Below are 13,283 nucleotides of genomic sequence, written 5' to 3'. Positions count from 1 at the left end.
TCTCCTGGCATCGTTTTGATGTAAAGTCACATTTACATAACAATTGTCTTCCTTCCCTTCCAATTATTTTTTTTTCCACTTTCACCATCTTTTCCATACTGTTTACTCTGAAGTTGGTCAAAATGCATTCATGGTGCAAACCGGTACCACTCCACTGGCAATGCTGCAGATGTGCTCATTAATGCTACCTGATGTATGCTGTGGATCCAACCCACACAGCTTACAGTTGCAAATCTCTTTTTTTTTTTTTCTTTTACTATAAAATAGTTCTACTCATAGAGTTAAAATATAAAGTGGCCATGGTTTAAAAAAAAAGTTATTAAAATTTGCCACCCATTCCTAAAAATAAAAATAGCATTACCCGAATTGCAGTTCTTGTTTAAGCATGGATAGTTGTAAGTTTTCCTTAATATATTAGTCATCAGGGTGTATTATTCTGTACCAAATACAGGCCAGTACAAATAAACATGGAAGAACCATGTCATACTTAATTTGTGGATATGTCTAATAGAATTCAGTATTTACAGAGAAACACCTTTTTTCTGGATCAAGTACTTGCTGTCAACAAGTGTAATGGCAACTACATCACTGAAGCTATTGGAAGCCTGGTGAGATCTTTGCAGCACAGCAATTAGGTAAATAGGCACTCTCGTAATGTGCTGATCAAAATACTGATTGATTTCAAAACCTCTTCTGTGCCATTTCAGCAGCTGTTTTGACGTACAATAGCCTGATTAAGACAGGCTAATGTGTTTTCTCAAGCCGTGATCCTGAAAAATGCTTAAGCACATATTTAATTTCAAGCATGTAAATACTCTGATTTGGTCAGACTGTTCATGTGCTTAAAATTAATTAGGTGCTTAAGTGCTTTGTTAGATGAGATGAAGATGTGCAGTTTGAGTTTCTGATGGCCTTTCACTCTTGCACAACTCAGATTCAAACAAAAACTTCCAGAGTAATTCCACGGGCATCAGGGAACCAGGACTTGCAAAGGCTGAGAGGAGCTGAGATATCCAAGACTGGGTCCCAGTGGAGACCACAAATAGAATTTGATCTCCAGTCCCAGCCTCAAGCAACCAGACCTGCAGTATCCTCCATCCCACCTGCCATGGCTGAGCTGGTGTGGAACATCTCTGTAGTGGTGGTGGTGAGGTCTAACCTGCCTGGGGTTCTCAGCCAAAGGGATCAACTGTGGCAGGTGACATCCCTGCATGTCCCCAGCTTAGCTGGGCAGCAAGCTGCGGTGCTCATGCCTGCACAAAGTGTCACCATCGGCAGCGGCTGCCACTCCTTCCCAGCTGCTGGGAGAGTATTTGGTACGGTCAGACCTCGCGCTGAGTGAGCTGAGAAAGGGGAGCCTGGTATTGTTGGTATCACTACTGTGTTTGTTTGTTATCCCCTGTTTTATAGAATTTTATGTTGGTCCTGACCGGGAAAACTGGCTTCTTTGGAGCATGGTTTTAATCTTTTAAGCAATCATAAAGGCTCCAAAAAAACTTGCTTCTTTGTCCATGTCAACTATGTCACCATTACTGACGGAGACGAAAATCCTGTCCTCTCTTTTCAGCTGAAACACGCCACCTTGGTAGATGGAGTAAAGTCCATATTCTGCCTTTTTAGACCAGCAGCTTGTTCTTGCACTTTTCATGAGCAAAATGGGCTCTGGGTAATTAGTCAGTTTGTAAACATATTGGACAAGCTGTTTGGGGTTCCTGATTTGTGCCAACAAATCTGAATCCTCGTTCTCGTTTTCACGGAAACGAAAATAAGTTTGTGAGTAGATGTAATAAAAGCCTGTTTGGGGTATCACTAACTCGCCATTTCTCAGTTCCACATTGTAAAGGAAGGAGTGGCCTTTCCTTGACGATTCCCAGTTGTTTATTTTTTGGCCATTTCCTCTCCTGGGTGAGGAATCTACTGGAGAAAAGAAGAGAGAAAATGTTAAATTAAAAGCTAGCTAGTGAAGCCAGGTGTCTGCTAGTCAGGGAGCCTGTTTTTTAACAACAAAGTAATGAAACCTGCTCTTCCCAGTGGCTATTAGGTCCATTCTCAAAACACTTTGAAGGTCCAGAAGTAAGCTGTTCATATGAACTATTTTTAATTTTTGTGCTCCCAAATAAGAGAAAAATCATCATGTTGCTCCTTAGTAACAGATTTAAAATATCTATCTGTCTGATAGTCTCCAGAGCCATAGAAACCCTACCAAGCCTTTCGCTAATATGGCCTGAATGTCAAGTCTCTCCTGTCTCTGTCTCACATTTCTAATGGGTCTATCACCATAGCAGCTGGGACTCACAACTAACAGAAGGAAACTGAAGGAAAGAAAAGAGGAAAATTTAACATTAAGAAGGCTATTATTTCTTTTCCCCTAATGAAGGTTCCAGAAAAAAAGTTAGGCAGGTACCCACAGGTACAGGCTTCTCCCTGTTCTGCGAGAACTGGCTGAAAAAAACATTGTCTGGGGCAAGATGACTTTTTCATTATTTGTTTCTCACTATTAACTCAATGCATGTATTAAAAAGTGTATGTAAACACCAGGCTAGCAACCTGAGAGTAATTTCTGTGATCTTTAACTGTTTTTAAAGGCTTTTCCTTACTGCGTGGGGACAGGGAATTCTTCCTGTTGCTGTTGCCCGTCAGATGTGCCGCAATCCTGTTGATGGGACCACGCGGCTGCTGCCCATCGGTCTGCGACAGCGTCAGCGTCCTGTCAGCTGAGGGGAGATGAGAAAAGGAGCCTCACGTTAGGAGGGAGAATGTTAGCAAGCAACTTCTGTCCCATTCCACCTGATTTTAAGGCATAGATATGTCATTTTTTGTAATTGACTAACTCAGACTGAATGCTATATATTGGCTACTAAGGCTCAAATTTGACATGTCTTTATATGCCTCTTTTTCTCATCCCTCCCACTCCAAAATTACCAATGGACACTTCAAAATAACTCATAGCACCAAATTTTTGCATTCGTGCTCGTTATCTTTTATGGTTAAGTATTCATAATCTTCACTCTGAATTTCCACTTGGAGGTTGTAATGCTTTTGCTCTATGTGTTTAGAGCTGTATGAGCATCAGCAGAGCTATTCCTGAAGTGATCTACACCTACAGCAGTTCAGTGCTGCTTGTTCCCAGCAGAGCAGATTGTTCAAATGTCCCTGTAACACTGTGGGACTGAGGTCCAAAAGGTGAGTCTTCTGCATCCACCCTAGTTACCTTGTTCTACCCACTTGACCACATTTCTGGCTCCTGAAAATGTGCCTTGTAGTAATAGGTAATCATTTTTCAATGACTTGCTGCCAGTACAAGATCTTAGTCAGTGTCTTCTGCACTTCTAAAAAATTCCTTGAGTCACTATACATCAGGTGCCACAGATAATAAAATTATTATAATACCGTTGACTGCAGATATGTTTTCCTCGTAGCTTCTTGACATCATCTGCCAACAAACACAGAGAAAATGAATTAGTTTTTCAACAGAAACTAATAGGTGCAGGAAAAAGATGCTTTTCTCAAACTTACGATCAAAGAGTATTCTGGATTTGATCAACAAGCAAACAAAAAGAAATCCTATTCATTTGTTATAATAAAATATTTCTGCACTAAGATCTTTCCTGTAATGAAATACATAGGAAAACATTTTCAAGAGAGCCCAGCCATCTGGACTTTTAGTGTGTTGGAAAATCTGACCCTCATGCTTTTCTCAAATAAGAAGAGATATAGTGTACAAGCATCAGCTTCAATTTGCAAATACTTGGCAGCATGCACTTCTGTGAGATCTTAGCTCTGAGAAATTAAATTTCAATTTTTATACCTCTGTTTGTCTAAGCTCTTAAGCCAGCATATTTTACTTTGTGCATTTACCTTCCTTGTGACTGCTGATTCCTGAAATGAACTGGTTTGGTTACCGACCACTGTGCAGCTGCAGCAAGCTGATAGTTTGAGGTGATTTACCTGGGTGACAAACACGGGCCCTGTATTGACACTTACTGATGGGTTCTGACCTGCCCCATTTCTATTTATCTATCTGTCCATCCATCCATCTATCCTTTATCATTATTAACATTATTATCATTATCATTAATTATTATTTCTGGCACCCAGGCTATCTTTTTTTAACCAACCAGGGAACTAGTAAGTATATTAGATGTGTAAATGTCCACTAAATAAAAACATGTTTTCTTTATGCAGAAGTTTGGGGACTTTACTGGCAGAACTTCCACCAAAGGAACCAAGATCTCAGAATACAAATAGAGCACCTGTTTTGGGCTGCAAGATTTACCAGGTAAGTTTCAATCGGAAGTGTTTTTTTATGGATGAGCTTTTTTATGTGCTGGAGACGAGATTTTTAAAATCACTGCAGAAGATCTTAGCCTTTCTGATTTTGCAGCCAGGCTTATTTTCTTCTGTGTAGCCAAAATTATTTGTATTGTAAGTCATGCAGTAGATGGTGTTCTCTGAATGCTGAGCTGGGAAGGTGCTGTGCCTGATGCTGTGTGCTCGCTCATTCTTTCCTCCCCTAATATTAATCCATTACACAGCTTATGGCTAGAGCATTCCTCAGGCATCTTTTTGCCTCTTCCCATGTTACATTTCATCTCATCTTTTCATGCCACTTTCCGTGTATTTCCAAAGAGGGAGTGACACCTCTGCCAGCACTATAATCTCTATGACCAGGTAGAAAACAAGCTCAAGTCAAGCACTCCTACCCTGAGATAAGCCAATCTGTCACTGAAATTAGCTTAGTAAAAACTGATTGTGTTTGCCTTATTATTTCCTGCGTCTAGTGAAACCACCATCACGGGGTTTTTTGCTTCAGTGCAAGCACTCTGCAGCTGAAGCTGTGGCTTGGCTATTGCTTTGCAATAAAACAACCTGAGAGCTTCCCTTTATTCTGCTATTAGGATTCTTCAAATTGTAATGTCACCAAGCAGCACTATTTCAGCATGTTGGTTCCCAAATACCTTTTTAATTAACTTTCCCAGGTGCCACTTTACTTGCCAGCAGGGGTCAGCCGCTCTGTCTTCGCTTTCAATTAGATCCAAGTTTTGGATGAAATTTCCCATTTCCTCCCCAGTGAGACAAGCGATGCTGCTCTTGGAGTACGTGTCCCGGAGCTGCAGCAGAAGGGAAAACCAGGAATTTACACCTGTGATGTGCTTGCAGATGTTCAGCTGTGGTATGTCACTAAATTCAGTGCGCTTAGGAACATGCTCACTTTTCCTTAAAACATTTGCTTGTATAGTACAAGTTATGACTATAGAGATAGCATGTGTAATTCATACTGATTTTATGTATTTATTTAATTAAGATGGTATACCCAATATACAAAAAATGTATTTACATTATGTCCACGGACATAAATTTGATGTCCAGCACTCAACTAAAGAAGCTTTGTGAAAATTCAATACCCAAATCACTAATGATGTGAATTCTTTAGTCTCCCTAGTTCTGTGTGTTAAAATATTTCTTTTGCACAAGGGATTTTTCTTCACAAATTATTGAGGCTGAAATCAAATACCAGACCTAAAAATATTTTCTGTTCTGTCTTTTCAGCCAATGCTACTTATAATCCAGGCTTTTGCTGTTATATATATAAACCATACCCTCCCCATATGCAGCTTGGTGTCTCTCCATAACTCTGTTTGACTTACTAGTCCAGAACAAAGTCCAGATACCAGAGATGACATCTGAGTCCAAGCAAAATTATAATGCTGAATGCTTGTGGCATGGTCCTATATCTATATGTCTGTATAGATGTCTATACCCTCTAGTCACAGAGAAGGCACATTTTCTTTTGATAAAGGGAGTTGGAAGAGAGTGGCAGAACTGCTGGCTCCCAGGGAACTTGGCTGGGAGAGTCTATACCATAGCAGAAAGCTCTTCCCAAGAGCAAGGCGACACACACAACTCCAGCTGGCGCTGTTGGTTAATACAAGAGCACATAACCTGTGCTGTTGGTTAATACAAGAGCACATAACCTGCTCTGCCTCCAGTCCATGCCAGCAGAGATCAGCCCCTTGTTTGCTTGGTTTGCTCCGAACTCAGTTGCTGCTGTATCAGCTCTCATGTAAAAACTAGCAAGGCTTGTTGTGCCAGCAAAGGACTGCAGGAACTTGGAAGAGCGAGCAATCAGCACTAAACATGCAAAGCATTCAGATGGACTTCTTGTAACATTTAAATGTCACTTTTCTTATGTTAAAGAAGGTTGGTTTGGTTTGCTAAACAAATACATTTATTCTACAGGTACCAGTTTCAGCTGTCCTTGAGACTGGGGTATTAAAAGCAACAAATTGAGTCACCTCCTCCTTCAAACTCCTTGCTTTTCCTGCCTGTTAGAAAACAAAGGCTTTTAGGAAGAGATTCCATGCTTCAGATTAGGAGAATTCACCCATATTACCCTGCAAATCCCACCTTTAGTTCGCAGCAGCAGACTCTATTGAGTTTTATCTACTACTTTAAACGATTCTGTACTTTTTGTGGGCATCAAAGTGAAACAGGGCCACCACTATGAGTGTTCATGAAGGTTTCTGTCTTTGCTGAGGAGTACCGTGATATTCTTAAATCAGGTTTCTTGTTTCAAGAACTCACTTAAAGTGATTAAAATTATGTGCTTATTAAGGTAAGAACACAGTTAAAACTAAGGGCTCTGACAGATTTAACTATACGAGCTTCTATAACAAAGCAGTTCGATGAGTTTTAAAAATAAATATGTGACCAGATGAGATACTATTTTTTTCCCTTACCAGATCTGCTACAGCTCACCTCTGAGCTTTGCCCTCCAATCTGGAAGCAAACAGAAATCAGAAGTATTTTGAAATCCTGAGGGAATGCAGCGTTGTCTCAGTACCATATGGTACTGAAGAATTGGTATTTCTGCTTTATGGGTAGAGAAAGCAAGGCATCTGTGTGTTGTAAGACTTATGCAAACGAGGCTTATCTGTAGCACTGAAATCTTTGAGGACCCAAATCCAACAGGAACCCTATCTTGTAAACCTTCTCTCCTATTCTAGGAGTAGTACATGGGCTATGTTTTTGCCACAGAAGGAAGTCTGAGGATATTTTCCTTGCAGCCCTGTATCCTGAAGCATAATGAACTTTATTGTGCTTGTGTCTCAGCACTTCCTCCCATGGCAAAACTGTTAAACAAATGGTCATATTTGTAACCCTACTCATATTACTACAGCTGTAGAGAGACAAACTGCATATTGTAAAAAACAAAGGGAAGAAAGATGGGCAGATGAAAACCCAATTTATCTTCTGAGATTTATTCCAAATGCACCATGTGGATGTGGGGTGGCAGACTGTTTCTAGATAAGCCTTTTCCTTGTTTATTGTGTACCAGATGGCACATGCAAGAATCTGTGTTAAGGTATCCCCTCCATGGCCAGCAACCTTACTTTGTAGCCCAGCAGAATTTCAGTGTGGGCAGATGTATAGCTTTTCACACCATATACAGGCTCCTTACAATGGAAAAACAGTGAGTTGTATTTTGGGCAAGTATCACTAGCTGTGGTTGTGTCCTAGGTGTACATATTTGAATAGAAGGAAGGGAAAGATAAGTGTGGTTACTAATTACTTACATTGGCAAGCTTGTTAGCAAAGGACTCTGAACTGTATGCACGAAGAGACGATAATGCATTTATATATTTTTCTTCACTGTCAATATTATGTAACCCGAGTTCATAAAATCAACACATCTCTCTGACTTCATCATTATACCAAATATGGGACAACCACAGCTATAAACTTAGCAGGAAAATCTGTTTGATAAATTTCCAAAGTATGAGCATTGGCTTATATTGTAGAATACTGTATACCCTTTAACATTTGCTTCAGAGTCTTTGACATCTTAGACGACTCCACCTATTTAATTTGATGTGGAATAAATGCACAGGTAACATAATATTTTATAATTACGTAATATTTTCTGAAGTTGTACAACCATACTATACCTACCTGCAGTTAGCTTTACCTTTGTGCCAGGGAGAGCAACACACTAGTACAACTTACAGCAGGATTGTAAATTTCATGCAAGATACTTGGGTAAACCCTCATTACTAACTAGGGCATCAAAGAAAAGCAGGACCACACACATAAAGGCTCACGGGACTATCAACGAACTGTGATTTTCTTGGAATGCAAATCACCTTTTGCAGGAGGAGGAAGGAGTTAAGCAGCAGGCTTGAAGGGTGGCTGCAAGGAGCCCAAAGCATCTAGACTATACAATGCATATTTTACAATCATTCTGAGGAATTCAGTGGTGTTTGCTGTCTGGGTGAAGTTCCTTTGGGATTAGTCACTGTCTTAAAACTAGGTATTTTCCTAGAGGAGACATTTAAAAGGCACCTCAGTTTTGTCTGCCGTTTTCCCCTGTTGTTTACACGAATATCCAGTTGACAGAGGCTGAAGGTGTAGTCAGGGCCCCGGGCGCTACTAACGTGCTGATGGGGCACCGCAATGTGATGAGACAGCAAGTTCGGCGCTCTAATGAAAAGCACATTTGCTACTTCGCTGCAAAAAAACCCCCTATAACTTAAAAAAAAGGGGGGGGGAGAGGGGGGGCAAAAACTTCTTAATTGTTCTTTCCTTAAGAGATCCCGTTGCGTGCACACGCACGGCCCAAGGCGAGCCCAGACAAAGGAGCAGGCACACAGAGAGTGAAGCTCTTTGTCTGGAGAGAGCTCCGCTCTCCTGCTGCACAAACACTGTTCAACTCCCTGCAGGTCCGCCCGTATCGCCGACAGTCGCTCTCTGCACAGAGCAAGGGTTCCATCCCTCCATCCTTTCCTTGGCCAAAATAAAGGGAGAGAAAAGGAGAGAGCGGCGTCCCCCCGGCTGTCCGCCCCCACCAACCTGTTTGAGCTCGTTGGTGAAGTAGAGGAAGGTGACGGCCACGCAGACGGATTGCAGGAGCACGGCGGCGACCAGCACGGCCCCGCAGGTCTGCCCGGGGCTGGGACCGGCCGCGGGCAGCATCATGGCCGGGCAGGGCTGGTCCCCACGCAGCGCTGCGCTGTTCCCTCCGGCGGCGGAGCGGGCCGGGCCGGGCCAGGCCGGGCTGGGGTTCACCCGCCGCTGTCCCGCGGCGAAGTGCGGCCCCCGGCAGCCCGCCCGGCGCACACCCCGCTCCGCTCCCCGCCTCCCCGCCGGCCCCGGCCCCGCGCTGCCGGGCGGGACGCTGCGTCCCCCCGCCCCGTCTGTCCCGTCCAGTCCCGCCGAGCCGGGCGGGGGTGGTGCGGGTGCTGCTTTCCAGCTCCTGCCTGCACCCCCGAGGTTGTGGGGGGGTAATTTGCCAGTCGTCAGGTTTCACAGCATTTCTGAGCGTCGTGGTGGCAATCGGACTTTTTAAAAGACATTGTGGCTGTGGTTAAGCGCGCGTTTCCTGCCTCCCCGCTGGGTTGTGTTTTTCTGTAGCTCCCGTAGAGTTGGTGCATGGCAGAAAGGTGCCGTGAGCTCCAGTCCAGTGCTGCCATTGCAACCCCTCAGGGTACCACTGCTTCTCTCCCCATGCTTAATGTCACAGAACATCAACATCAGGTCTGTGGTAACAGACATCTTAGCAGGATCTGTTACGGCTGGGCAAAGGGTGGCGGTTTTAAACTAAACAAGGTGAGATTCATTCTAGAAATGAGGAAGAAACTTTTTACAATGATGGTTGTGAAACACTGTCCGAGGTTGCCCAGAGTGGTGGTAGATGCCCTGACCCTGGAGACATCCCAGGCCAGGCTGGACGGGGCTCTGAGCAACATGATCTGGTTGAAGATGTCACTGCTCACTGCAGGGGGTTGGACCAGATGAGCTTTGAAGGTCCCTTCCAACACAAACTATTCTATGATTCTACATTTCGTTCTTTCTTTATCTGAAGTCATTTTGGGGGTTGTTTGGTTAGCTTTCAAACCTTTAAGACTCCTTGCAAACTGTTCTCCAAACTTGTTGAGCCTGGATAGAAGTTTTCCAAAAGCGTGTGTATGATTTAGGATGCGTCCATTGACTTTCACTGCGGTTTTGATACCCTTATCTCACACAGGCTGCGGATTATAAGCAACTCCATCATGATTTGCAGATGCTTTAAAAATCAGCAGAGGTAGCATTGGTAAGGTCTGCTGACAGTGCAGTCATAGAAAATTTGGATTTCAAATCCAAGTGCAGAGACTTGAGTTAGTTCACTTCCACACTGTTGCTGTAGGACTGTATGAAATTTGGGCCCCTGCCCACCATCCATAACCTGAGCATCAGTATGCACGTGAGAGATCTCAGTGCAATTACAGGGCAAAATTAAAACAGAGGTCTCTTCGTCTCTCCTGACTCTTGAGATCTTTAGAATAAGTAACTGCATTGTATTCAACCATTTACAGGAAAATTGTTTTTTCTTCCATCATAATGTAGCAAAATGATCCTTGAATCTCTGTTTAACGTGGCAGCAGGCAGTTTATTTGTCTGGCTCTCTGTAGCATTCAATCTGTTTGCCAAAGCAGTCCAGATCTGTGTAATTCCAACACATGCTTCAGATGGGGAAGATTAACATTTTCTTGAAAGTGAGCTAATGATCTCCTCCTATGACTTCTGAGCAAAATAAATGTGACATTTTGGGCGTCTTCTGCTTTACAGCATCCAGACCCCTTTCTGAGCAGAGACTCCTGGTCACTTATACTTAATGCAAAGTAGCTCTCTGCATCAGCTTCAGAACAGGAGTTTCTTATAGTTCTTAGCACGTGCATGGAAAAACCTTACAAAAAAATAATCTGTCTCCTACTTTGTTTATCAGGGTTCATGAATTCCTAAGAAAGGAACCCCATCTGAGGGAGCTATGTGAAGAGTCAATTAAAAGGTGGTAAACTAATTTGGAGGAAGATTCCTGACTGCTGAAGAGAGTTTGTGCAGATTTTCATTCCAAATGTTCGGGGAGATTCTATCTCATTTCAAGGAAACAAAGCTTCTTCCAGTGTTTCCTTTAAAAAAGAATAGAAACAAAAGTGAAAGGACGCCCAGGGCACTACAAAGCACTCTTCTTGTTGTTGATGTTTAGGAGTTGGTATTTATTCAGTGTTTTTTCAGTCTTTTGACGGGTTTCTCCCCAGCCTGTGACTTGTAACAAAAATATTTTTGTGGGTAAATATACCGATTCATGTTTTTTTTCAAGAGTCACATATTCAGCTTGTAGATGTCATGTCTACCAGGCATGGTCCATGTCCCCATGACCTATCATTTGAAGTCCTCCATGGATAGTCCTTGTGTCTCCAATTTAATATTTGTTTAGTTAGTGTCAGTGGTGTAAGGCAAAATTAATTAAGTTTGTTCTGGAAAGAACAATGGGGAAAACACCGAAAAAACCCACTCAAATCTGTCTCTTCCTAAAATGATCAGGTGACCTTTCTGAAGTATTCAGATCTTAAAATCTCATTGTAAAATGATAAAATGTTTATGGGTTTCCACACTGACATAGGATATAACAAGAGTGAAGCTCCAACCATTTTCACCATCAAATACACTTGAAAATCTTTGCTACTTCCAGTGCTTGCTTTTCTACGGTCAATTTTAGTCTCTAATAAGTGTAAACTTATACTGAAAATAATTTGTTTCAAAAGTTCCGAAAGTGTAAAATAAGTGTTTTGATGAAATTTTACTGCAGCACAACGGTGGGATCATGACACTAGTGGGAAGGAAAGTCATTAGCATCCATTTAAACAAAAACAAGTTGTGTGTGTTTGTGTAGCACTAGACCGAAGCAGCTCCCCAGCAAAACCTCTGATTCTTCCTGGCTTCTTCATCCTCTTAAAGCTTACTCAGTAAACGGTTTAATTAGAGATAAACCTTAACCTGTCCTGTGGACTCATGACCTGTGTTACTTGGCATGTTAAAGAAAACACCTGGCAGTGGACCTACCATGCTTCTCCCCCAGCAGTGTGACTAGCAGGAATTTGTAATGGCTCTGAAAATAGGTAAAAATGAAGGGAAAGCCTTAGCTTTCATTCTTCATTGATTGCAGTGACCAGGGCAATGAAGATGTTTTCAGAGGAGGATAGAGGTTCAGAGTGTTTATACTTCTCCCAGGGGTGCGGATGTTGTTGCCGCTGCTGTCACCTCCTGCCAGCCCCAGCACAGCTGGGCTGGGCTTGTTCTCCAAGTCAGAGAAAGCAGAATTGACTTTCTGGTACATAGCAAGTCTCAACATTGATTTCTCTGCTGAGTAGCAAAGGAGGTTGTGTTTTTCATCACAGGTATCAAAGCATGTAATTGTAGTGCAGTATTTGCGGAGAGGGAGTTTAGCCATTCTGGAGAGGGGAGCAGCCTGATGGTTGTGCTTTCTGGCTTCAGCTTTCCACCTCCTGAGAGCATGGCTCAGATTGAGCTTTTTGTCACTGAGGATGCTGTGGCCACTTAAGTCTTCCTTCATAAGCTAGCTCCTAATTATGACACCAGAAGACACCTGAATGCTTCTATTGGTTTGGGCTTTGCCACTTCAGCTGTTGGTTCATACCGTGAAGCTGCTGAATATCTGGCTGTAAGAGCACAGGAGGAAATTCCCAAAGGCAAGGAACAATCTGTGTCCACCTTCGCAGCCACCAAAATGCCTGCATGGGGCACTGCTACACTCTGCTTCAGGGGCACAGGCCATGAACAGCCTCATCCTGCAGATCCTTCCAATCAAACAGGCACAAAAATTGGGGTTTGTAGCAGCCAGCACAGAGTTAACCCCGCTCAGTGATCCTCCTTTTTGCACATGTGCCGGACAGATCACATCTTGGCTCTTGTGGTTTGTTCATTCCTTCGTGGTCCGTGTGCCAAATTCAGACCTCATGTTTTACTGTCAGTTGCAAGCCACTGCAAATTCATGAGTTAATCGTGATTTATACTGTCATGGGATCAGAATGAGGATGTGTTTATCAGTGCAATGCCCTTTTGCCCGATGGTGTTACAGGAACAAGAGCAATGGTCTAGCTGGTCCAAAATGCACCTATGAATTAACTTATTCAGACCTGACATGTCTCTTTCAATGCCCTAAGCAGTGGATTTGATAAATAGAGCAGGGAATATATGTGCATACGCATGCCACACTTGTTTTCAACAATGCTGTAGTATTAGTGCTCTAGATCTAATTTGGATCTCTCATTTTTAGTTACCAAAATACTCTAACCTTTTGCCAGTTAACTTACTGTACATATTTTAAGCTTTTTCATTATGTCATTTATAAAGGGGTACTTCTGAAAGTGTCATGTCCTTTATGAGCAGTCTTCATCTTCAAGAGAATTAGTACTTCTTTAGCTTTTGACTAAAAGTTTGTGCTT

General features: G+C 42.6%; 1 protein-coding gene across 1 annotated transcript; it reads right to left on the bottom strand.

Annotated features, from left to right (window-relative positions):
- Positions 1 to 1,468: 1,468 nt before the first annotated feature.
- Positions 1,469 to 8,976, bottom strand: TNFSF10 (TNF superfamily member 10; the record flags this gene model as incomplete). The annotated part of the gene is made up of 5 exons (XM_080349728.1): positions 1,469 to 1,917; positions 2,598 to 2,714; positions 3,391 to 3,433; positions 4,959 to 5,111; positions 8,851 to 8,976. 5 exons carry the CDS (start codon positions 8,974 to 8,976, stop codon positions 1,469 to 1,471), a joined length of 888 nt encoding a protein of 295 aa, XP_080205854.1.
- Between the last annotated feature and the right edge of the window lie 4,307 nt (positions 8,977 to 13,283).

The sequence above is a fragment of the Nesoenas mayeri genome, assembly GCF_963082525.1.
Source record: "Nesoenas mayeri genome assembly, chromosome: 9".
Taxonomy (NCBI): domain Eukaryota; kingdom Metazoa; phylum Chordata; class Aves; order Columbiformes; family Columbidae; genus Nesoenas; species Nesoenas mayeri.
The sequence above is the reverse complement of the archived record's forward strand: the minus strand, read 5'-3'. Positions and strand labels throughout refer to the sequence as shown.